We start from the raw sequence: 27,221 nt of genomic DNA, 5'->3' as shown, positions 1-27,221 counted from the left end.
GATATTTGTTTAAACCAAAGTTCTTTGGTATGTTGAAATATATTTTAAGTCCAGCACAGCATTATTAGGCATACTTAACGGTCACTGATTTCAGGACTGTTCACTGGATAGTGGCCATCTTTACAAACTTTGCAAAGGCATAGTTTCAGTCACCCAATCTTCACACAAAATACCTTCCTTCTGTCATCCAGACTTTAGTTGTACCTGAACTTAGGGTCTTCTGTGAGTCAGTGTATGCATTTGTGTTTGGAATGCACGGCATCACAACTCCCTTTCCCTTACCCTTTCTGTTATCTCCCTGATCAGATAACTCCAGGCATGGATTGTTGCAACAGGCTGGAATATTTCTATGTTGGATGACTTAAAACTGGGGGAAATAGCAATTATTAAAGCTGAACTTATGTGATAGGCAAGAAAATGTAATACAGTCGGCACTTCTTATACATGGATTTTTTATACACGGATTCAAGCATCCACAGTTTGAAAAAGTTTTTTTAAAAGTATAAATTTCAAATATCAAACCTCGATTTTCCATTTTTTATAAGGGACACCATTTTGCTATGTCATTATATTTAATGGGACTTGAGCACACACGGATTTTGTTATCCACGGGGGATCTTGGAACCAAACCCCAGCGTATAACAAGGGTCCACTGTAAAGGACTATATCAGTTGCATGGATGGGAAGAATATTTGAACATTTTAGGGGGGAGGAAAAATATGTTTGTCAATTGCTGAGAAACTCTGATAGGAAGAATACTGGAATGACAAGAAATCTTCACAGCTCAGGGCTTATTCTACACCAAATTTGCACAAAGTTGTTTTTAGCATAAATAATTTTCTACACAAAAACAAGCCATTTCTGTGCAGAATATTATTTTCTGCCAGAAAATGCTATTTTCTTTACAAAACAACCACATGCAAATTTTGCACAAAATAAATCGCAAATTGCAAATAGTCTTTAACAGTTTTCAACAATTTCCTCCAGGGAGAAGAACACTGCTGAAATTACTCACTGCTTCCTTCAAGAAAAAAAATTAGCAAAGAATTGCATCCCTAGTCAAATCCAGAGGATAGATAGTGGAGTGAACAAAAATATTATTTAGGTGGGCAGAATCCTTACTCAAAGGACAGTGCATTCATTTTGCCTCTCACATAGATAAATTCTTGGACACACTGCTGAGGGAGCAGCATTCCTAAACCACAACCACCCAACCAACTTATTTACTTAATCTTTTATTTACATTTGGTGTAATATATGAAGCAATGTCTTTCCATGTGTTCTGCTTCTGTGTTAAGAAATGTCTTTTCTTTAATTGCATCTGTAAGTATGTTTTAAAATTATATCGGATTCGTATGCTAGATGGTTTTTGTTGCTCTTTATTTTGTGATATACAGTTGGCCCTCCATAAGCATGGATTCTTTGTCCATGGATTCATGCATCTGTGGCTTGAAAATATTTAAAAAATATATAAATTCCAAAAAGCAAAGCTCGATTTTGCCATTTTATATAAGGGACACCATTTCAGTACACCATTGTATTTAATAGGACTTTGAGCATCCACAGATTTTGCAATGTGTGTATGTATTTTGCAATGAAATTGCATAAATATATAGATGCTAATTTCACTTGAGAAAGGCCATTTACCCCAAATTAAGATGGTTCACAGCTTTGAAGTCACAGATAAAAAGGAAGTTATTTTCCTGAAGAAATAACTGTGGTTTAATTATCCAAAACAATTACATATTTCATTTTTGTAGGCAATATCACTTGATGGCCAATGTGCCATTTGGGATATATTGTTAATCAATACAAGTCTTTTGAGCCAATGCCAAAAGTAAATGATACTCTGCTGGGTACCTTGAAATCAACCTGGAGTGCAGTTGAAATATATAGGAATACAGTAATTCTTTTGGCTTTTGTTATCTCATGAACAAATAAAGAATCCAGTATTAGATTATTTATACTTGACCCCACTCTTTCTAAAGATAACAGCAAACCTACTTCTGACTTCACCAAGTGCATATCACAGTGACCTGTGATGTGACGCTTTTGTTCAGCAGCTATAATGTTCTCTGAGGGCTTTTCTCCCTCACTGTCTCTTAATAAAAGGTACATATTTGAACCAACAAGAAGAAAATAGTTGTATTGTTAGCCCTTCTGGAGCATAAAAATAAAAGATAGATGCACTGATGCTTTTTTCTTTTCTTTTTTTTAAAGGATTCTTTTCACCATGGAAGACTCCAAAGCCTGTAAGTTTTCTTGGAAAAATTATTTGTATATGTGACCATGAGCATAAGGTGCTTTTAAAACTCATCCTTTTCAGTTGGATAGAACTGACTATGTGCTTAACTCTTTCCCGCCAAAAACAAGCAGACTTACTTTGGCTGGGTTGTGTATGATAACAATTTCTTTATTTTTATATTGCCATGCTATCTATAAGTACTTGAAAATATATCTCACAAGACTTAATGAGGATAATTTGTGAATATGCACAATTAGGAATTATCATTTATCCTTACCTCTTAAGGATTTTAATCCTATCTCAAGTCCAAGTAGGCATGCTTATGAGTGCAGCCTACTAGGACAGATTTAAGTCCTAAACAATTACCGTAAGCATAAGAAACATGACCAGTTTTAATATTCAACACAGTTACTGAAGTTGTCAGCTTTCCTGTCGGTTCCAACGTTTAAAGTCCCTTTTTAGATCTTTTAATGACCAGCTCCCACTTTGCAAAAGTTTCTTTCAGATGATGTTAGACAGTTAACAATGTTGCTTTCTTTCCAGCACCTCCTGAAAGCATTTTATTTACTTGCTTGAAAGATAAGCTCTTGATTTAATAGCTGGTTTTAATGTGTGTGTGTGTCTGTCTGTGTGTGTGTGTGTGTGTGTGTGTGTGTGTGTGTGTGTGTATGTATATATATATATATATATATATATATATATATCAATCATTGAACACTAGTCAGAGGTGGAAACCATGTGGCCTTCAATATGTTGTTGACCTGCAACTCCCAGTATTCTCCACCAATTGCCTATGCTGGCTAAGTTATGGACTGTATGATTCTCACCACTGATGTAAATAAAGAACTGTGTGGTTACAATGAAAAAAGTCCTGTTGGAATTAGTGGTGCTTATCTGCGGGCTAAATGCAACATTAGCCCTATCTGGAATAGAACCATGAAAATTAAGAAGCTAATAAGTTGCCTTCCTTAACCAGGGCAGTTCAAGAGCACCTAAACATGCATTTGATTAAACCACTATCTTTGCTTTGCTCCAAGGAATAAATATATATATATATCTGCTTTCTTGATAAGTTGTTGTTTTTGTTCTTGTTGTGTGCCTTCACATTGTTTATTACTTATGGCAACCCAAAGGTGAACCTATCATGGAGAGGATTTGCCTTTGCCTTCTTCTGAAACCAGGAGAGTGTGACTTGCCCAAAGTCACCCAATGGGTTTCGAGTGCTGAATGGGACACGAAACCTGGTTTCCAAAATTGTAGTCCTGTGCTCATACAACTACACCACACTGCCTTTGCCTTCCTCTGAAGCTGAAAGAGTTTGACTTGCCCAAGGTCACCCAATTTAGAGCAAAGTCTAAATACTTTTCAAATGGTGAGTGGAACATGTAGCCCAGATCTAATCCTCTTTAATAATAATAATAAAATTCACAAGGCAGATTTTCCCATGGAATGCTAATTTATTTATATTCAGGTAGCTCCAAATGCATTTCAGAGCAAAATGCCTCATCATTGTCCATGCTGGCTAGAGGCTCTGAGGCATACAGTAGATAATGGTAAGGTGAGACCTCTCAAGCATAAGGAGAGTACATCTTGCCAAGGAAGACCCCACAGACAACACCCCTCAAAATGGAATCAGCCCTGTAGTGTTTCATATAATTGTGGCTGATTGGTTCCATATTAAGGTAATTTGACATATTGTCACTGAGAGTTGTTCCTACAGTTGCTGGCATACTGGAGAGTTCATCCAACTGGGTTAATTATAGAGTCATTGTAATCTTCATATAACACAAGGGCAAATGACATAGCATGAGTGTAATTGTTGATTGTGGCATTTATCAACTGCATGGCTTTCCAAATAAAATGATTATTTGTGTGCAGTTCTATAAACTCAGCTAGCAGTCACACAACAACCAGCTGAGCAGATACCATCAGAGTAGAGCTTTGGAGTAGAGGAGAGGGTTCCCACAGCCAAATGAGCAAGAAGGCAACCTTTGGCAGGAAGGCCCATCTAGAACAAGAGCTACATGTGTTATAGGTTATATATTCATACATATGCTAGCAATCCTCTTCTCCTTTTTGGAATGAAGTGGAAAGACTGTTTCCTATCTTCTCCCCCAAGCATGAGCAAGGAAAGGCTCTTCTTTATTGGAATATGTGAGGGGAGGAGTAGGTATGAACAGGAAAACAATACCCTGTATGAATTTGGTGGGAAATCTGCCAAAGAGACATGTTGGCAGTAGATGGGGAGATGAAGTTTCAGGGCTTTCCTGGGATGTGGAATATAGCCTCTGGACCACAGTCCGTCCACCCTTGATCTAAATACAGGAACTCCTAACAGACCAATAATCCTAATTAAGTTAACTACGGGCCCGTACAGACAGGCCAAAATAAAGCTGTTTCAGCTCACTTTGGAGGTATGCTGTTTAAATTATGCACGCGTCCTATTAGTCTGAAAGCCACACCAAAGCTATACTCTAATCCTTAGGACTGGAGTATGGCTTTGGCATGGCTTCTGGCCTCTTAGGACACCTGCATCATTTAAACAGCATACCTCCAAAGTGACCTGAAGCAGCTTTATTTTGGCCTGTCTGTACAGGGCCTACACCACTGTATTGATAGCCCTCATCACGTTCATTCTACATGATTTCTCATGAAGGCCCACTATGACAAAAGGGTTACAGAGTGACTCAGGAATTTACCATATGAGCCCAGTTCCCATTGTGCTCGCACTAAGAAGGGGAACCAGATACATACCATTTGGGATCATTCTGTCTTACACATCTCTGCAATTGCATGACTCGACCCTTGTGCTCTCTTCTGCACTCCTCTCTAGCCTTCCTGCCCTATGCCTTACCCAGTGTGCCTTTCTGGGTTGCTGTGTTTTTTAATCCAATTCCAGAAGTGTACTAATATGATTTTTAAAAATAAAATAAAATAACATTTTTTAAAAAAAAGAAAAGAAACCTGTTTGAGAATAGTGAGGGTAGGGGGGACCGAGGGAGAGGAGAAGACACTGACACCACATGACTGCTCAACACTGGAACTGTCACATGAGAAACTTAATCACATCTGAGGGTTAATGCTACAGCAGCACATTTGAGACTTCATGACAGGTTTTCCCTGTCAATGACAAGGGGCATTTTAACAACACTTGGAGGGCAAGTGTATAGTGGAGACACTATAATAATAACTTTATTACGGCCAATTGGCCAGCACGAGATGCAGACACTGTTATATGATAAGTACCTCCAAAGGCATTGTTGAAAGCCACATATGCTAAAGTCCTTAGGTTTCTTTTTTGTCAAGTTGGAACTGACAGATCTCAATTCGGACATTAACAAAACACTAAGAGGGGAAAGCACAAGTTCCTTAACAGCTTTTTTTTTTTCATTGTTGTTGTTTAAAGTTCTCCTTTGCCCAGGTTTTTCTAATATTAACACACTTTAGCTGGATGTTGGATGGTGGACCCACTGTTACCTATAAAAAACACATATACTATGTGTGCTGCATAGTCACGATCTTTCTTCAAACTGAATTTGTAGGTTTTCTTAGTACTTTAAGGCAAATTCTGGAAAAGCCAAACTTAATCCTAGTGGTATCGCCATAAATATTTCTACATTTTGATGTTGTGAGCACCTTTTGAGTGGCAACAAAGTGATCAGATGATTTTTGGTCCAGATCAGTTTCCCATGTTTTCCTTCTTAAGCCTATTCCATTCCATTTCTCCATTAAACTTTGGGATTTTGGAGTGGAGGGATATAAAGATACAGCTGTGTTAGTCTGTAGAATGAGTATGTAGAAAGAACTTGTAGCATCTTTGATACTAACTGAAAGGAAGAGATCCGCAGCATGAGCTTTCGTAGACTTCATTCTATTTCCTCAGGAATGTAAACATTTACCTTATGAATATATATATATATAGATATTTATTTGCTTTATGGTTTAAAAGGTTGATTTTATAATATTTTATGGTAAAATTTGAAATTTTATGTGCAGTTTATAGTGCACTGCATATTTTTATACACATTATAGTAAAATGTGCATTTTATTGTAAATTACAGTTTTATGTGAATCTTCGTACAATTTAAAGCCCAAAGCCTCAATGCAAATTTCAGACAAGTACAAAATTTAAAAGATCGTTGAGTTCTAATGAACACTGTCATTCAGATGGTGCAAATGAGAATCAAAGAAAATGAATGAAAGCCAAGAAAACTCTTGAAGAACACTACTGTTAGTGTCTATGACAGTAGCTTTGCCCTCAAGTAGTCTGGAAACTGTTTTCATGTCTTTTATTAGATATCTTTATTTTTAAGCATTGAAAGAATGTGTTCCTCTCCACATGTACACATGAGCATTCCAGATCATTTATGTCACTTTAAAATGAATAAAAAGGTTGACTTTTCCTGTCCCTTTTGGCTTTGCTATACCTTCCAATAACATTTTCAAAAACATAAGGCTTTTTGTGTCAATGAAAAGAATGATGGGGAGGAACAGGCAAGATGATGGTCCAAGACAAACAGAAATAACCCAGTTTGAGACAGCTTTAACTGTACTGGCTCAGTGCTAGAATCCTGGAGATTGTAGTGTATTGTGGCACTGGAGCACAAAAAAACCTAAATGTCTCACAAAACTACTTTTCCAGAACTCCCTACTATTGAACCGGGGCAGTTAAAGCGTTCTCAAAAGGGATTATTTCTGCAGTGTGTTTTGGATTGATGCTTACAGTTGGGAACAATTCTGCTCTGTTTTCAAAATTAGCTTATGAAAACAGAGGGAGGAGCAGAAAAAGTGAAACAGAAAAAAATGTAAGCTAGGCAAGGAACTGAGTATCCACTTTCTTTTTCCTTCCCATTTCTTCTGCATTTAAAATTGTTTCTTCCCATTTAAAACTGATAAATCTTTGTTAAGCACATTTGTATATAGCATGCACCTTGCCTTGGGGTTTGTTTAGTCATTTGTAAAAGAGAACATAAAACCATATTGTGAACTAGCAGGAGACAATCAGGAGGGGGGATGAATACTTGCAGATGAGCAATGGCTCATCTGACAACAAAATGCCTCTGTGTTATTATGGGATCTGACTATAGCTGCATTCTCTTTTCATTAGAGAAAGATAAAACAGATTGATTCCAATATATAATGGACTGTGTTCCTAAAAGAATGTTCCCAGCTATTTTTCATGGGTGCTCACTTGTAACAAACAAAAGGTGGTCCAGCCATCTTGCTTATCTTTATGTCATTGTTTGTGTTGAAGTTTCTGGTTTGTTTTAATTATCTATGAAAAATCTAGTATCTTCTCATTAAAGTGATACCAAGAGCTGTATGATTGGTTCCTCTCGCTCACTTGCTCTCTCTCTCTCTCTCTCTCTCTCCTTCCTTCCTCCCTCCCTTCCTTTTTTTTTTTTTTTTTTTGTTTGTTTGTTTGTTGTTTGTTTCATCTGAATTTGTACCCTGGTTTGTTTTATCTGCTAATTTCTTCTAATAATGGAAAGTAAACCAGGCTACTATATAATCTAGTCTGAAAATCCTACCCCTTCCCCTTTTACATATTTCATTAATGCATTAAGAAAAGTGTGTACTATACAAGCTCAGGTCTAATCCTATTGTTACTCCCAAGTAGAGCAGAACAATTGGAAAGGGTTTCTACTCATCGTATTTGTGTAACTGTTGACTTGCCACATTCCCATTGATTGTTGTTGGACTCTGCTGGGGCTATGCAGGTGCCTGGACCAGTGCCTGGGTGTTGTCATGGGCTATATGAAGGCCAATGAGATGAATTCTGCTAAGACAGAAAGACTTGGTAAACCAATTGGGTAACCACCCTGACATGAACGAGGTTGTAGTACTCCTGAGGAAGCAAGTGTGTAAGTTGGGAGAGGTTATAGATCTGTTTCTGATATTGGTGGCCTAGGTGAGGAGTTTATGGCTCAGAGTGCTTGAGAACAGCTTCAGCTGATCTGCCAATAGGGTTAACATATCCCCAGTTTAGCTAAACTTTATCTTGACTTTTGGCATTCTACCCAGTGCCTGTTTGGATTATTATCTGTCCCAGGTTCTAAGCTTTTATTTGTTAAAAAAATCTCTAGCCCTTGCACAAGCAGAATTATGGAATAAAATATAGCCGGCCCTCTATATCCACAGATTACTTATCCAAAGATACAACTATTCATAGCTTGAAAATATTTTAAAATACATATGAATTCCAAAAAGCAAACCTTGATTTTGCCATTTTATATGTGGGAAACGATTTCACTATGCCATTGTATTTAATGGATTTGACCACCCATGGATTTAGTTATCCACAGGGGGTTCTGGAACCAAATCCCAGTGGATACCAAGGGCTCACTGTATACAGCCACACAAAACATATCTGCCAAGCCTTTGCATGTGTTCAGCCAGTTGAATTCTCAAATGGTATTAATAGAGATGTGTGTATGTGTGTATGTATGTATGTCACCTGTTGACATGGCTACCTCATGAATTTCACAGGGTTTTCTTAGGCAAGGAATATTCAGAGGTGGTGGTCTCAGTTGCATCCTGTGAAATATACTGTACATCACTTGGTATTCATTGGTGGTTTCCCATCCAAGTACTAGCCAGGGCTGATCCTGTTTAACTTCCACGATCAAGGTTTCCCATGACATTCTTGCAAACAAGCTTGTCAAATGTGGACTAGACAAGGTAACTGTTACATGGATTTGTAATTGGTTGACTGTCCTGGGGCCAGTGTTATTCAACATCTGTATCAGTGACTTGGATGACAGAATTGGGGGCATGCTCATCAAATTTGCAGATGACACCAAATTAGGAGGAATAGCTAATACTGCAGAGGACAGGATCAAAATTCAAAATGACCTGAATATACTAGAAAGCTGGGCCAAAGCTAACAAAATGAAATTCAACATGGAGAAATGTAAGGTACAGCACTTAGGGCGGAAAAATAAAATGCACAGATATAAGATGGGGGACACCTGGCTGAAGGAGACTACGTGTGAAAGGCATCTGGGAGTCCAAGTAGACTACAAGTTGAACATGAGTCAACAGTGCGATGTGGCAGCTAAAAAGGCCAATGCAATTTTAGGCTGCATCAATAAAAGTATAGTGTCTAGATCAAGAGACATAATAGTGCCACTGTATTCTGCTTTGGTCAGGCCCCACCTGGAATATTGTGTCCAGTTCTGGGCACCACAATACAAAAAGGACATTGAGAAACTGGAGCGTGTCCAAAGGAGGGCGACTAAAATGATGAAGGGTCTGGAAACCATGTCCTATGAGGAAAGACTCAGGGAGCTGGGGATGTTTAGCCTGGAGAAAAGAAGGTTAAGAGGTGATATGATAGTCCTGTTTAAATATTTGAAGGGATGTCATATTGAGGAGGGAACAAGCTTGTTTTCTGCTGCTCCAGAGAACAGGACCTGGAATAATGGATGCAAGTTCCAGGAAAAGAGATTCCACCTCAACATTAGGAGGAACTAACCACTGGGCAATGGCAAATCTGCATCTGAACAAATCTTTCTAAGTAGACTCTGTGATAGTCACCTTAGGGTCACCATAATTTGGTGGAAAGCACACAACAACAACAACAACAACAACAACAACAACAACATTCTTCACAAGTTTTCTTCTCAAAGAAAGCAACAAGTAATTTTTTCCACTATGAGAAAGTCTTCAAAAACCATTGAGTTTTCAAAGCCTATTTGCAATTAGCTATTTATTTTGCATAAAATGTGCATGTACCCCACTTGCAATATTGTGTCCAGTTCTGGACACCACAATTAAAAAAGGATGTTGAGAAACTGGAGCATGTCCAAAAGAGGGTGACTAAAATGGTGAAGGATCTGGAAACCATGTCCTATGAGGAATGACTTAGGGAGCTGGGGATGTTTATTTAGCTTGGAGAAGAGAAGGTTAAGAGGTGATATGATAGCCCTGTTTAAATATTTGAAGGGATGTCATATTGAGGAGGGAGCAAGCTTGTTTTCTGCTGCTCCAGAGAACAGGACCTGGAACAATGGATGCAAGCTACAGGAAAAGGGATTCCACCTCAGCATTTGGAGGAACTTCCTGACAGTAAGGGCTGTTTGACAGTGGAACACACTCCCTTGGCATGTAGTGGAGTCTCCTTCTTTGGAGGCCTTTAAGCAGAGGCTGGATGACCATCTGTCGGGGGTGCTTTGATTGAGATTTCCTGCGTGGCAGGGGGTTGGATTGGATGGCCCTTATGGTCTCTTCCAACTCTATGATTCTATGATCAGACAAGATCTGATGCCTTTATGGTATACTATAGAGATATACATTTACCAAGACCTATCACATTTCAAGAGCAGTCCAACTGAAGTCTGTTTTGCAGAAATTTTTGGAAATACGGCACATAAAATAGCAGAGCATTAGAGTGCAGAAAGAGGGTTGTAACCATGCAGGGTAAAACCTGGAATATTGTGATAATATTTAAGATTCCATGGCACCTATTGTTTTTCATGATTTATTTCATGTAGCAATAGTGTGCATTTTTATTACATGTTCAAAAAAAATCGGTACCTTTTTTGTTGTGGGGTGTTTTTTTTTTTGTTTGTTTGTTTGTTTTTTAGGTACAATTAGACTTCCCCTGCTGCCTGAAGGTAAAAGCTTCAACTGAATGGGCCAAAACACACACACACACACACAGAGAGAGAGAGAGAGAGAGAGAGAGGAAAAAACTGATAGTAAAAGAGATCCTGACATATAGGCAGGATATAAATATTTAAACAAACAAACAAGCAAGCAAATAGCTTTGGGATTTGTCAGGCATACCTTAGAACAAGATAACAAAATGGAAGTGTTAAAGAATTGTCCTCTATTAAACCCTTAATGCCCTGAAACAATCTGTTAACAGAAAAGAACACACAGAATGCCCACGAAATCCACCAGTTACAAGAAACTAGATGGGAGTGGTGCCAGAAGACACCCCAAAAAAATTCCTCAGGAATCACTTTCTTGTGCCATTCCAGGCAAATCATTTAGACTCCAGAAAATGGTCTAACTATCCAGGGGGCCAGATTTCAGCATTGGTCGATGACCCTGGAGGGCAGGAGTCTCAGCCATAGAAACCTTTTTAGTGACCTTGGCCACTATCAACCACAGAGGATGGCAATGGCAAACCCCCTCTAAAGAAACATGCCAAGAAACCCCCAACTTTTTAGACAGCCATGCTCATAAAATTCACCAGTAGCACAAAACTGGATAAGAGCAACCCAACAAGCCAGAAAAATTCCATCGAGACCACTTCTTAGTATTCATTTTGCCCCCCCCCCCCAATTCTGGAAGATGGCCTATAACTCCATAGGCTCTCAAAAATGATCTCTCTGGGCTATTCAGCTAATCCTATTTTGTCATGTTATTTCTCCCTCATCTCGCTTTCCTCCTCACTGCTCCCCCTGCTACCAACTAGAAGCAAGAGGGATGGGCATAAAAGATGGAAGCTGCAAGAGAGATAGTCTAAGCAGGAAGGGAGGGTGAGAGATGCAAGCAGTGGAGTGCAGGAAGCAAAGGACATGGTCAAGGTACAAGATGGGCTTTCTTGGACTTTCATGGATTGGTACAGTTTTTTCCATCATTAAAAAAAATTATGGTTAAAAAAATGATAGTGATCTATGATAACACAGGGGCAAGGCAGTGTGGAGTAGAGGTTTCAGTGTTGAACTATGACTCTGAAGAACAGGGTTCAAGTCCCTGCTCGGCCATGAAACCACTGGTGACCCTGGGCAAGTTATACTCTCTCAGCCTGAAAGGATGGTAGTGGCAAATCCATATGCTGAAGACATATGCCAAGAAAACCCTGCGATAGGTTCACTTTACGGTTACCATAAGTTGGAAATGACTTGAAGGTACACAACTACAATGTGAGAATACAATAGCATTGGAAGTGCCTATGCACGACAAGAGATTGTTATTGTTATTTATCGTAGCTGTCACTCCTCACAACAACCCTGTGAGGTGGAGAGACAGTGATGGCTAAAGCGCACATGGTAAATTTCATGACCAAACCATGATCTGAAAGTGTGTCTCTGTGTTCCAAGCCCAGAACTATAAACATTGCTCTTGTCTCAGAAAAGTAGTTACAAAGGCTGAAACACAGTGGTGGAAAAATGCAATGATTAATGTGTTGAATTTGCATAATCGGGGAAATTAGTAATACCCATAATTATAATAATTTGTAAAATATGTAAAGTAGCTCCCTGGATTTGAGGGGCTGGAAAAATACCTGATCGGCACAGCCTTTCCTGGACAGGGATAGTCTAACCAGTGGTTCTCAACCTGTGGGTCATGACCCCTTTGGGGATCGAATGACCCTTTCACAGAGGTCACCTAAAACCATTGGACCAACTGCTACTTCATTGCAGTTATGAAGTAGCAATGAAAAATAATTTTATGGTTGGGGGTCACCACTGGTCTAATCTAAGTAATTCACGACCCTATAACTTCCCAATCAGACCAATATGGTCTGTATGGGGCTGCCCTTGAAAATCATTCAGAAGCTGAGTGCAAAGCACGGCTACTGGACTGATTTTATTGCATGCAGCACTGGGAACCTTTGTTCTCAATATTTTAAATTTTAAAATTATTTTTTTTTATTTTTAATATGTTAAAATATTTAAATATTTAAGTTTTTGATTAAGTACATCAATACTTTGCCTTGGGCAGATAACGTGTCTCAAAAAAGTTCGCCTAAATAGCAGCTAAATATCAACTATTTTGAAACTTGTTGAAGTTTTGGCATTTGTTCTAGTGTGTATTTCCTGACAGCATAACAAACTAGAATGCAAAATATGCTCCAGTTATTGATAACAACACTTATTATTTATAAAATACGTAAGCCAGCATGGCCAGCAGCAGGGTGTGTTGTACTCCCAAAAAGTAACTTTTCTAAGCCCTACCTTTATGGAAGTCTCATTGAGCTCTGCATGACTTACTCTTAGATGTTGGATTGCACTGTAAAATATCCAGGTACTGTGTATGCAGCAGCTGGGAGGTGCAGGAAGTTTGGACTCCACTGGATGACACCTCACATGAGGATGACACCCAGTCAGTCCCTCGTCTTGCCTTCTCCACTGCCATGTCTCTCTCGAATGAGGGAGCCAAAGCACTGGAGAGAGAAGGGCAGTGCATGTCCCTTCATCTCCTCCTGTTGCCTCACTTACCTGGTTAACCACCCAGCTCCCAGCAGACCTGGGTGGGCAACTGGGAAGGTGGTCCTTGGCCAGAGGGCAGATGAGTGAGAAAATGGGAGGGGAGGGGACAGAGAAGACCACCATCCCCACACACAGTCTCCTTCCAGGTACTGTGGACATAGACTGTCCTTACAACATTTCAATCTAAATCTTGTTTGCTTGATTTTCTATTATTTATTATAGGTGATGGAACGATGGGAGAATCAAGGCAGTCCTCAGACGAGTTTATCTGCTCCAGCTATACCACAGAATATTCCTTTTCCACCCACCCTTCACAGGAGTTCTTTTCCTGATTCAACAGAGGCCTTCGACCCAAGAAAACCTGACCCATATGAGCTGTATGAAAAATCACGAGCTATTTATGAAAGTAGGCGTAAGTGAAAACTATGGTCCCCCCCTCTGCAGAGCACTTGAAAACTTTAAATATTGGCCTTTACATGCTCCAGAGCTGGCACAGAGGCACTGGTGATTAGAACTCAAAGCAAACCAAACAACAATTCTAACTATACATTCTTGCATTCATGCACGGATCCTAAATTTGCCTCCATTTGAATATGCAACCCATCTAAAATTTCTACTGGCAAATTTAAGTGGAAATGTAGAGGGAGTTGCCCAATAGCCGTGCCTTCCATTTTGTGCCTTTACTCATTTGGTCCATGTACATTGGCATTTTGTTGAGGTTTCTTTGCTCTGAATCTCCACCCGAGTATGCCGAACCATCAGTGCCCCATTATTTTTATATTTCAAAATGATTTAAAACACATGTTAATTTGTTTGTGCATTTTTAATTGTTATAACAGTGAGTTTTAAAATCTAACAATTAGATTTTTACTGATAATGTAAAGTGTATTTTCAATCAGCACGTTATATAGGGTGCCAGGTAGACACCTTTAAGTTCTCCAGGGACAGACTAGACATGACAATGGGAGCATTGTGATAGTAGAAAGGGACAAATGAGGATGAGACTTGTTCAGGTGTAACTGTGTGGGTATTAACATGAGGCCATGCATGTAAAGAACCAAGACATATCACAACATATATTGTTGTGGTGGTTATTGTTGTTACTGCTATTACTGCTACTTTGGGTTCATTAGCTTTATGGTTTCACCTATTTCTTGTAGAATTCAGGTTCCAGAATGTGCCTTCTCTCTATGTACGTGACACACCTATGTCACCTTCCGGTCCAAGGCAAATCCATACCTGGACATAATATTTTAATTTTAACAATGCAACTGATATCTCAGATTACATCAGGGGTCCCAGATTTTATTGAACAATAGCATTTGTGCAATGTGAGATTTTACATATACAGGTCCAGCTCACTTATATGCCTATTGTGGACGATTGGAGAGCTTGGAATAGTATATGAGGGAAGCAGAAATGAAATTCACAGTCTTGCTCCCTCATCATGCAAATTGGGCTGTTGTTGTTATTGTTGTTCTTATTGTTGCTGCTGCTGCTGATGCTGTTGTTTTTTTTAAAAAAACTTTATAACTATACTTTATACTTTATTGACGCTCATTAAAAAAAAATACAAAGAGATTGCAAAGCTATTCCAAATGTTCCACTGCTTAGTAATTGGAATTCAGTCATCATGCAGTGTACTGCTATTTATTCATATTTTTACGCTAGCCAAACATATATCACATTTGATACAGAAGGTGGGGGGATGGGTGGAGACTGCTGGATCTTTTCTCACCATCCCCATTTCCATGCTTTTTCATCTTTATTCCCTGGTCTCTCACCCAATACTGAAACTATTGATACAGGTGGAGCTAAGGAATGTGTTTCCAGACTTGAGCTGATCCTGTACTCTGCAAACTAAATCCAAACTCCATTTCCTGAGAAAGAATTGAGGAAAGCTTCCTTTCCTTTCTGCAGGAGAATTATTATTATTATTAACCTTTATTTATAAAGCGCTGTTACACACATTACACTTCTCTTATTAAGTTAACAATTAATCATTCACAATTAGCTGGGTAAAGCCAGATGAAGAAAACTTACAATGGAGAATTATCATGTATGACTTAACTGGGAATTGTATATGGTTCTTTCTTAGCTCAGAATTGTTCATAACTCTCTAATTCTCAACTCTTATACAGGTTTCTACTGCAAAAGCAAAATTGTTCCTTTCAGTTCACTGACATGAACTTAGTGTGCCACCCTTCACAGTAAAATATGATTTAACACCACATGCATTATTTCATGCACTCCCCTTTTCTCTATCTTCCAGTTCAGATGCAAGGAAATGGGAAAAAATTTTCATTTCCGTTTACAGTGAATCACGGTTCATCTTAACACAGATTTAGGCAGGAGGTAACAACATGTGGCACAAAGGCCACATACAACAAGACTACTTTTTAATACACCAGGGGCACAACTGCACCATCAAAATTCAGTAACTGTCTGCATCACTTCAGTTTGGTAGCAAACCAGGAATGCTTCTTTACAATAATCAGGGAGTGTTCAGTTGCATTGTTTTTCCAGTTTGCCACTGAGATTCAGATGAAAACCTTCAAAACCTTTTAAAGCAAGCATTCCCTATTTATTTTAAAGCAGCATTTCCAGTCTGCTACATAATGTTGGTGTATGGATGAAAAGAATATTCAAAAATGGTTGAAAAATGGTTTCTGATGAGAAGAATCTGGACTGATGAGAATCTTCACACTTTGAGACTTATTCTGTGAAAAAAATTGTAAGTGGTTGTTTTCTGCATTTTATGTACAGAAAAAACCCTGTTTCCTGCAGAGAAAATTCAGTAACTGGTGAGTTATTCTGTGCAAAATCGCCCAAAATGGATGATGTGCATAAAAATACCTTTTTCTGCACAGGATACAGTTTTTCTTTTGCAGAAAATGTTATTTCTGTTACAGAAAATGCCACTTTCTGTGGAAAACAACCACATAGAATCATAGAGTTGGAAGAGACCACAAGGTCCATCCAGTCCAACCCCCTGCCATACAGGAACTCTCAATCAAAGCATCCCCGACAGATGGCCATCCAGCCTCTGCTTAAAGGCCTCCAAAGAAGGAGACTCCACTACACACCGAGGGAGTGTGTTCCACTGTCAAACAGCCCTTACTGTCAGGAAGTTCCTCCGAATGCTGAGGTGGAATCCCTTTTCCTGTAGCTTGCATCCATTGTTCCGGGTCCTGTTCTCTGGAGCAGCAGAAAACAAGCTTGCTCCCTCCTCAATATGACATCCCTTCAAATATTTAAACAGGGCTATCATATCACCTCTTAACCTTCTCTTCTCCAAGCTAAATAAACATCCCCAGCTCCCTAAGTCATTCCTCATAGGACATGGTTTCCAGATCCTTCACCATTTTAGTCACCCTCTTTTGGACATGCTCCAGTTTCTCAACATCCTTTTTTAATTGTGGTGTCCAGAACTGGACACAATATTGCAAGTGGGGTACATGCACATTTTATGCAAAATAAATAGCTAATTGCAAATAGGCTTTGAAAACTCAATGGTTTTTGAAGACTTTCTCATAGTGGAAAAAATTACTTGTTGCTTTCTTTGAGAAGAAAACTTGTGAAGAATGTTGTTGTTGTTGTTGTTGTTGTTGTTGTTGTTGTGTGCCTTCCACCAAATTATGGTGACCCTAAGGTGACTATCACAGAGTCTACTTAGAAAGATTTGTTCAGATGCAGATTTGCCATTGCCCAGTGGTTTTCCATGGCTGAGTGGAGATTTGAATTCTGGTCTCCAGAGCCCTAGTCCAATACTTAAACCATTAGACCATGCTGTGCAACACTTATCTTATATTATTTCATATTATATACATATTTATATGTTATATTATATAAATATTTATAATATATTATATTATATAAATATGTTATATTTTATATTATTATATTATGTATTTATTTTATATTATGATGCCAGAGTTTTGGCTCACAGTGGATTCTTGCAGGGACACAGATTCTCCTCCTCCCCACCACCACCAAATCTATTAAATATGCTTGGCCTCAAATTAGTGTTGACAGTCTGTGTATTTCCTTAAAATTGTACTTAAGACTGTTGGCTCGGACATAAGAGTTACCTAAACATTAGTGGGAAATGGAAGTGAATGTTTTTGATCTCCTGTTCTCAACTGAACCAGATGAGGAGAGGATAAGAGAGTAGTGTGCAAACAGCAAGTTCACCCAGGCTCATTTCAGCAATGCCATCCTGTGGTTTAGTGTAATGTTTGGATTCAGCCATGGTCTGTCTCATCCAAGATGGCAGGGCTTCCCTCTAGAGCAGTGGTTTCCAACCTTTGGTGCTCTGTTTGTTTTAGACTTCAGCTCCTAGAAGCCACATCTAACTTGGCCAACAGTCATGAATTGTGGAGAACTAAAGGTTGGGAACCACTGCTCTAGAGAATCAATGCTCCCCACCAACCCAGATTTGAAGTTGGAATAAGATGCTTGTGGACTGTAGCTCCCATTGCCCCTAGCCATCATAGCAAGGCTGAGGAAATCTGGGAGTTCAGTAATATATGAAGGGGCACATGATTCCTAATTTTGATGCAGAACCTCCATTCAAACTATAAGAGTCTCTCCAACACTACAAAATATGGATCTTCCCCATAGCCCTGTTTCTTTGCTGGGTCTCAAAGAAGTGAGCAGTTAGAGCTATGGATTGCAGTCCTGGCATTTCAATGAATCTCCTTGATTTGGTTTACAAATATGCACTAAGAGACTTCAAACAGAAAGTGCAATGGATCTATTCAAACCCGTATCTGGAAAACCTCTCAAGCACAGATTGACTTTTCCTCTTTTCTGCCTTGTACATCCATAGCTTTAGTGGCAGAAAGGTTATACCCCAGGGATATCCCTTCTGGGAATGACTGTCAGAAAGAATGAAGGAAGGGCCTGTAATTAGCAAGAATTCTTTGTTGTAACTCAGCATCTATGCTTAAAAGATACTTGACTTGATCTAACATTTTAAACACAGGGCAGTCCTTTCCCAATAATTGCTCCCCATACGAGAGTCACTCAGCAGTAAATGAAATCTTTTCACAGAGCCTTGCACTTGTTATTCAGCAGGGAGTCTCTTGAATAAAACTACGATAGACAAGTCAAGAAAGTGAAGATTAACTTTGACCTAGTAAGGCAGAAAACAGACACACACTTGTACAAAACCTGAGGGATAAAGAAGGGGTGAATGAGCAAGAGAGATTATAAAACCATCAAACCTAAGGCAAAGAAGGCACTTTTCAATGTTCTTTCTGATATTAAATCTGCAGTCCTATGCACACTTATTTGGAGCATTGAATTCAGTAGGGCTTAATTATGAGCACACATTTATTTATTTATTATTTAATTTATTTTATTCATGCCCGTCTTCCATCACAAGATTCATGTATAGAATTGCATTATGTGTATACTATAAGTACACCATGAGTGTATGAGCCTTCAAATCACCTGTTGACTTCTGGCAACCTCCATGAATTTCATAGTGTTTTATTAGGCCAGGAATATTCAGAGGTGGTTTTGTCAGTTCCTTCCTCTGAAACGTAGCCTACAGCATATTGTATTCATTGGAAGTCTCTCATCCATATATGAACCAGAGCTGATCCTGTTCAGCCTCCAAGATTAGACAAGATCCAGTGCCTTTAGGGTATCTGTGGATACAAATCATATTTATATTAGGTATAAAATTCATTCCAAGCCTAAAAGTTAAGCAGAAAGTGATTAAAATGTAGTAGATTTTTAAAATCAATCATTTTTAAAACTCTTAGGCCTGTTACAGACTGCCAAAATAAAGCTGCTTTGGGTCTCTTTGGAGGTATGCTGTTTAAATGATGCATGCATCCTAAGATTCCGGAAGCTGCACCAAAAGCTGCACTCCAGTGCTTAGGAATGGAGTGTGGCTTGGGTGCGACCTCCGGACTCTTAGGACCCATGCATCATTTAAACAGCATACCTCCAAAGAGACCCGAAGCAGCTTTATTTTGGCAGTCTGAAACAGGCCTTAGAAAGGGATCCTAAATACTGTTGTTTACCAGGGGAATTCAGCAAAACAGTGCTGTATTATCTTCAGTTTAAATTACTACAGTTTCTGGAGCTGAGGAACCTTCCAGATGAATGCAGACTCCTGTTCTCACCATATCAAACCAGTTTGACTAGTGTAGAGGGATGTCAGGAGTCATAATTCATCACATATAGTACCCAGGGTTATAGTTATGAGAAGGAGAATGAACGCATTGCCCCCAAAATAAGAATGCTGCTGTCCAATGAAATTTTAGTCCCCAAATTTCTGGCAGTGCTATAATTTAAAATTTCACTTGAGCATTTAGAAATAGAGTTTAAGTATCCAAAGGAAAGGGGCAGACATCATTACCAAGAGAATGCAAATACAGCCAGTATAAAAGTTCTAGCTGTGAATTGTTTTCAATTTCTCATTTTCTGCAGTGGTAAAAATTCGGAGTCTGAAGGATAATTTAATGGGGGCAGAATTCTTATCTGGGGAAGGCAAAGACAGGACCGTCCGTACTTTAATAATTGCTTCCCATACGGGATTCACTCAGCTGTAAATGAAATCTTTTCACAGAGCCTTGCACTGGTTATTATTTTGTCCCCCTGAAGCTACAACCTTAGTTCCCCCCAATATACTCCTGTCTACTGATAACACTACCATGGTCCCTCTGGCAGAGTTAGAGTATATTTTCTGGGAGATGTTTGAGTGGAGGTGAAAAAATATCTTTGAGAAATTACCTCTTATTTATTTACATGGCATTTTTGTTAATTATTTTTCTTTCCAAACTAAAAGTTTTGTTTTAAGCTTCTGTATAAGATAACTTTGATCAGCAATGCAGTACATATGATGAAATATATATATGTTTCCAATTTTTAAGGTTTTACATTTCAAACCAAAAGTTTTACTCATCTAAATACAGGAAGTGGGGTGTCTTTTATTACAGATGTCTTGTTTAAAATATCTAATTAGAACTATATTTTTAAAAGAGATATCTTTAAAATGTACTAATCTAATATTACTGTTTCAGTGGCAAACAATTGACAGTGATTTGGGGAGTCTTGTGTTGCCATCCCAACTCTTCCCCCTATATGTGTGATAGTAATAAAATTATTTGAATATTTAATACCATGTCGATTATGCCAATGGCTTCAGAGACCATACGTTCATAAGCAAAGACATGCATTATAGAAAACCATTGCCAAGCAAGCCTTAAAACTACACAGCCAAATACCTTTTTCCATCTTGCTGCAATATGATGTTTCTCTGTTTTCTGGCTATATCAGCTTGTTGTTAATATGTTTTCTGGTTAGTCTACTTAATTGTGTGCAACTTACTATCTTGTCAAGATAATACAGAAAAATTATTCTCTGCACTTAGTTCCAAGAACATTTCTTTGATAGCCCTACTGGGGGCTTTTATCATTCCTTTCTTCAAAACTAGTCTTCTTTGTATTGAACACTAATGCGTTCTTTAAATTGAGAGGACTGGAAATTTGGGGCCTGAGGCCTCATCTGCCTCCTAGGATTTGTAGTTTGTGATGGCACCAGAGCTCTTTACAGACAAAGCTAAATATCTCACAGAACTACAAATCCCAGAATTCCCTAGCATTGAGCCACAGCAGTTAAAGCAATGACAAACTGCATTATATCTGTAGTACAGATGAGGCCCGAGACAAAGAACAAGATACTTGCTTCCTCCATTGCATGTAAAGAAGCCAAATGGTGTGGCACCTGAATCTCATTTCAACATTGGCAACAAGACAGAATCTTCCATCAAATCTGTGGGCTACTTGTTGGAAGAAACATGTTATAAGCAATGCTAACTAGTAACTAGTTAATTTGGGGTAATAAAGATGTAACATTGCCTTGTTTCCAAAATAACATAATGCATAAGAATGAAATTATGTAAGTAATTACTTTCACATTTTTACTTGCACAGCTACTTTTATATTTTATTTTGAAATAGCACTTGTTTAGGCATTTGGACAGCTATGTTTCAAATTCTAGTCTATTCTTTTACCAGTCTTTAGGGGTTTTTCCCCCACAAAAGCTATCAGAAAGTGAAGGAGAAGTAACAAGCAGTGCAATAATTGATTACGTAGGTTTTCATCTTTGCATCATCGTAATGACAAATGACAACAGGCTGCTTCTTAAACACTGTTAATAACGAATTTAAAATTAACTTTGTCAGCTCTGGACTAACTACGTGAAATAGAATGGCCAGGGCACTCAAAATGTCAAATGGTAGATCCAGCCTTGAGGGAGTTTCTTTTAAACTTTGTCATACATGTTAATGTCTCCATGTACCTCTGTGGATGTTGACTATTTGTAATTCAGTTCAATCACAACATTCAGTCAGACTGCACCATAATGTAAGTTCACCACATTTAACTGATGAAGTCCATAGTTATGTAACTTAGGGCCAGTACAGATAGACCTGAAGGGATGGCTTCCTGACAACTTGGTGGTGTATCATTTAGATGACACACACCCCCAAGCCAGCAGGAAGCCGCCTGACCAAACACATGTGCATTGGCTTTGCAGCACTCCGGAGGCATGGTGTTCATGCGCCACACACCACAGGAGCACAGAAAAGCTATGGTGGCAGCAGAAAGGGCACCTTTTGCTGGCTCAAAAAGGAGTGGCATTTTGTCACCTCTTTTTGAGCCAGCAAATAGTTGGATTGGGGCCACAGTGTGCAGTTGCCAAGGCCCCAATCCGGCATTCAAAGGGACGGTATGAAGCCATCCCTTCAGGGCTGTCTGTACCGGCCCTTACTTTTGTTATCTTTTACATTCCAAGACTTTCCCCCAACGGAGGTAGGATGTGTACCCTTAATTGGGAAATGAGTTATATTCCTTGCTTAGATTAAGAAAAATCCATGTAACATTTTAGATAGAGATTGAAATGAGCTAGGCAGGGTTTACAAAAACAGAGTAGGTTTTTATTTTACCCTGTGAGCCTATTATGTTACATTAGTTGTCCCCCACCTTCTCTCAGTTATTGTTCTGCTTTGAAAACTGGCTGCTGCTTAGAAAGTGAGAGTTTCCCTGAAGCTTTCTAGATTAAAACATCAATCATGCACCGAAGTATAAAGTTGTCAAAGATACACACACAAACTGAGAAGTATACAATGGAATATCCTTTGTGTTTTTCTTTCCAGGAAAGCAATATTATGCAGAGAGCGAGCATGGTTTACTGGTTTGAGTATTGGACGAGGACATTGGGAAACCAGGGTTCGAATCCCCACTCAGCCATGGAAACTTATTAGATGAGCTTGGGCAAGTCATACACTCTCATGGGAAGGCAAGAGTAAATGCCCCTTAAACAAATTATGCCAAGATAACACCATGATAGGGTTGCCATAAATCAGAAATGACTTAAGGGCACACAACAACAACAACAACAACAACAACAACAACAACAACATTTTCATTTTTGTTTCTGAGATTAAAATTATAGACATTATCATTACAGCTTTCTGGCACTCTATATTGCAATGGACATAAAAGTGCAACACAATAAACCAGTGAGAATATCTGATTGAAAGTGAAAGACAGACACTTTCAGCTCTGCCCTATAAACATGAACAGCAGACCCAGTTTTCAATTCTGTACCCATTTAACTGTGACTGGGTCCCATTAAACTCAATTAGAAACTTGTGGAGAACTGCAACAGTGCATGTCTGATATGTTCCTCATTGCGAACTCTTGGCATATTGGCCTTTCTGGTAAAAGATGTGACAAATTTATTTGAAATTATTAGACTTATTTAATTTTAATCAGGCAGATTTAATTTCAGCTCTCTTATATTTGTGATATAATGATATATACATAGGAAAGGTTCTGAAAGATCTAAGATTCATGCAAAACAAGTAATGTAAAACAAGTCACTTGAAACAAATCTAGTATATGCAGCTTTATATTACATTATTTTCCTATCATGGAAAAAAACGGCTAAACTTTTTCATGCCAAGACTTATTAATAACCCTTTCTGTAATTGACATCCTCATGCATTTTAATGCATAGTTCACACTTTAAATATCCTCACATATATAAGTGCAGGTGATAAATTGGAGAATTAGCTAAGTATATATGCAATCAGGCAAATTGGTAGAAGAGTGTCTGTAGTGCATCCGCAGAAGAGTGATAATAAAGTAGACTGTTAAGTCACTACAGTATTCCCAGAACAGGAACACAAATTTTATGCCTCAATGGTGTTAGAAGGAAGATACATGAAAAGGTCATTTTCTAAGCTTGCCTGGCCCTGAATCTCCAATTTTCATGGATCATCTCCAAGGTACAAAATCCCAGTTTTGGTGGGCTCATCTCCAGGCAGGAGGAAAGGCCTGTGTTCGGATCTCCAATGCAGTTAGTAGAGCAGCAGCTTGCAGGGCTTAAATGATATTCAGTTGTTCCTGAAATTTCCAAATACTCTCTAGAAGGGATCTGTATATTTGCATAGCTTCTTACTTGTCTCTCAGTCATTGTGCTGCCAGGGCTCACCCTCTAATCTGATCTTCATCCACTTTCTGACTAGAAGAAAGTGGCCTAGATTAAGTGTTTCTTTTCCCATCTCCCTAAACAAGTAAGAAGGAAGAATCCTCTCATTTCTCCTTGATAAAACAGGCTTTTTCAGACTTCTGTCCAAATAGGAAAACATATTTTCTCTTTCAAGCAAGGTACTTGTTTGAATGTCAGATAGTCAGCTACTGTGGTGGGTATTTAAGGCATAAAACATCATCAGGAGCTGTCCCTAAGTCTCAGGTTTTGGCCTGGAAATTTCAGGGTCTGGCAATCTTACTGCCTATATGGTTTAAAACAGGTGGAGTACCTTTAACATATTATTAACATATTATTATTGTCTTTAGTGTATCACACTAAGAGAACAATATGCACAACAGATTTTGAGGACATAGGTGGGGAGGCTCATCTGTGAGATTATCATCTATCTGCTTTATAGCTTGCCTATAAAGTTAGGTATTTATAGGCAAGCTAAACATCAAACTTGCAAAGCTGGCAATTGTTTAGCCTGCATTAACAGATATCAGGAGAAAATATGTAAAAGATAACATTGTAGACTGTTAGGCAACCTAAGAATATTAGCTTCATGATCCATCTTAATTACATTCACCTCTGTGGGCTTTTTCATTTCTTGTGTTGAAATAGGGAAATTTTAATAGAGGGATATCATGGCAATCTAAAATGTTAAGATTGTTATATATAATATTGATTTTTGTGAAAGTTTTATTTATATTAATCTATTAGTTTTATATGGATATGTCTCCTTGTTAAATATTGGCTTTGTGACATACAGATTAAGCAAGTCTGAAAATCTGGATTAAAACTGTTTTATATGGTCTAGTATGGATCGGCTCAGCCACTGCCATCTTTATTTCTCCACAATACCTCTGGCCTTGATATAATGTGGGGCCGTAATTGGTGGCAAATTCCATGGCAATCGGAAAAATAAAGGTTGTGGTGGCTAATTCTCTTATCCATGATGGGCTGTTTTTTAAAAAGTGATTGAAAAATAAAGAACAGCTTATTTTTTTAATAAATAAATATTTGACTTATTGCTGCATCCCCAACTACTGTGAGGGTTGCCAGGTGTCCCTGATTATAAGTGTTGTCCCTTATTTGAGGGTAGGAAATATTTTCTTTTCATATAGACTGGACAAGTTGCCAAAAATCCTCTATTTGGGGATGTGGACCCTTCATAAAAACAGAAATGCATCCATCATGCAATTTATGAACATGGACAATATGTTAATTTTATAGAGAAATGCATAACTGAAATTAATACTTTCACTTGGTTTTTAGGCAGAACATAAACTCATTAGTATCTACTTCCTGATTGTCAACCTTGCATGTCAGAAATTTCAACTGTCCCTTATTGCTATTTTGCAGACCTAGCAACAGTAGCTTCTGCCCAGTCAATATATGATGAGGGGACACAAGTCAGTCATAAGGGGGCCTGGTAAGATTCTGCCAGGGGTCTTTCCTTGCCTAAGTCTGCTCAAACCTTAGTGGACTGACCCTTTTATAAATCCAGCTGAATTAAACCCAGTGTTTCAACCCTTGATTCAGTTGGTCTAGTTGGGACAAGCCAAAGAAGTTTCAGCTAGGCTTTGTAACATCAGTGGAGGTGTGACTGGGAATACTGAGGTGAAACAGACTGGCCAAAAAAAGTGGTTTCCTCCCACTTTGAAGGCAGGGCATTTAGATGATGCAAATCTCCAAAGTGGGTAGAAACCAGATTGAAGCCACAGGGATATAAAACAGAATAAAAAGAATCCACAGTAGTGCATATAAATGCCTTGATGTGAGAGGAGTTCTGAAGTAGTGATCCATCCACCCTAACTCTAACCCTAAATCTGCATATAAATGCATAAATGCAGGTGTGCATTAAAAAAGGATGGAGCTGGCATACTCAAGGAGTTGGCATGGCAATGCAGAAAAGTGAAAGTGTGATACCTCCAATGGATATAAGTACAACATACATAAACCAGACAGTCCAAGAGGGGGAATGGGGTGAAGGAAGGTGAAGGGGACATGTGGAGGGAGGGCATAATTGTGCTTTACCAGTATTTTACTGGGCACACCAATGCTCTGACACCCTGTACCTTTAGAGGATCACAGGTGCGACTATATGGTGGATCAAAGGGGTGACTACCCAATAGGATGGCATCTAGGCAGCAAACAGTCGCTGTTAGTGTGTTTGTACAATGGGGGGAGTGACCAAAAACATTGCCCAGCAGCACAGCTTGATGCCATGCTGGGTACATTCAGGCCATCTTGAGAACGTTCCATGAGGACAGCTGGGTCTCAACCCGCTTCCAGAAAATGCAGGTTCCCTCCACTTTTTCCTGCCCATCTGTTTCGGGCCATTCATTCTTATTGACATGATTATTGTGGGTTGCAATGACAACTTTGTAATGTCCACATTTCTCTGGTAAAAACAAAAAGGGAGAAGAGCAATGTACAAAAAAGAAAATATTTGAATTTATTTAATCTGTCTTCATTCAGATAAAATATAAGATGGACTACCTTTTGCTTACATTTAAAAGTATTTTTAATGTATTATATTAAGTAGGGCATATCTTTTTTAAAGAAGTCTAAATAAACCATAGGGGTATCATCAAAACATCCTATTTGCCACAAATGGCATGGAAACCCTTTAAAAAAAAGATGGAAAAATTATTCTCTTTTCCAGGGAATATATTTCAAATGGAGAGGAAAATGGAAGCAACAATAACTAAACTTTCCCCTGTACTCTTCATCTTGGTAGAGAGAGTTACTCATCATGACAAAATATTTTTGTTGGTTATAGGAGCTGACAATATATCCAAAAGCATTTTCAGATGAGATTATGAAAATATCAGCACTAGAGAAAGTACTATGGATGAGTAGAGGTTTTGATTGCTGGCTGGCAAGAAGGCCCCAGAGGAATTATGCTAATAGAAAATGTCAACTCTGCAATTGATGGCTGTATTAAAGATGTGGCAATCCATTTCCCATAAACACTGCAAGCTTTGCAGAAAGTTGCACAGGTCGTTATTCTCATTTTTAAAAAACTGATAGATTTAATTGGCAGAGGGGCTAGACATACCATAGAATTTTCACCTTGTGGTTGAAAGAATGCAAATAAAAAATTAGAAATCATTGTTTATAAGGATCTGATGGTGAATTCTATCATATGTACTCAGCAGTATGTTCTTTGGTGTTTACTGTGGGCCCATAGGAATGCATTTTCACACTTCTATACTGTCCATGATTCCTTAGAGGCAGATCCA

The 27,221-nt window shown here is 38.6% G+C and overlaps 1 protein-coding gene across 2 annotated transcripts in view; it reads left to right on the top strand.

Annotated features, from left to right (window-relative positions):
* MAGI2 (membrane associated guanylate kinase, WW and PDZ domain containing 2) overlaps positions 1–27,221 on the top strand; it is a 789,679-nt gene that overhangs the window by 645,634 nt on the left and 116,824 nt on the right. For both annotated transcript variants that reach the window (XM_089524612.1, XM_089524611.1), the window contains 2 exons: positions 2,221–2,252; positions 13,636–13,825. In XM_089524612.1, the coding sequence (XP_089380738.1) occupies positions 2,221–2,252; positions 13,636–13,825 (222 nt within the window). The remainder of the gene's footprint in view (positions 1–2,220; positions 2,253–13,635; positions 13,826–27,221) is intronic.

This window comes from Sceloporus occidentalis, unplaced genomic scaffold (assembly GCF_023333645.1).
Source record: "Sceloporus occidentalis isolate IW3139 unplaced genomic scaffold, rSceOcc1.0.p SCAF_5, whole genome shotgun sequence".
Classification (NCBI taxonomy): domain Eukaryota; kingdom Metazoa; phylum Chordata; class Lepidosauria; order Squamata; family Phrynosomatidae; genus Sceloporus; species Sceloporus occidentalis.
Note: the sequence above shows the minus strand (reverse complement) of the source record. Positions and strands in the feature narration are given on the sequence as shown.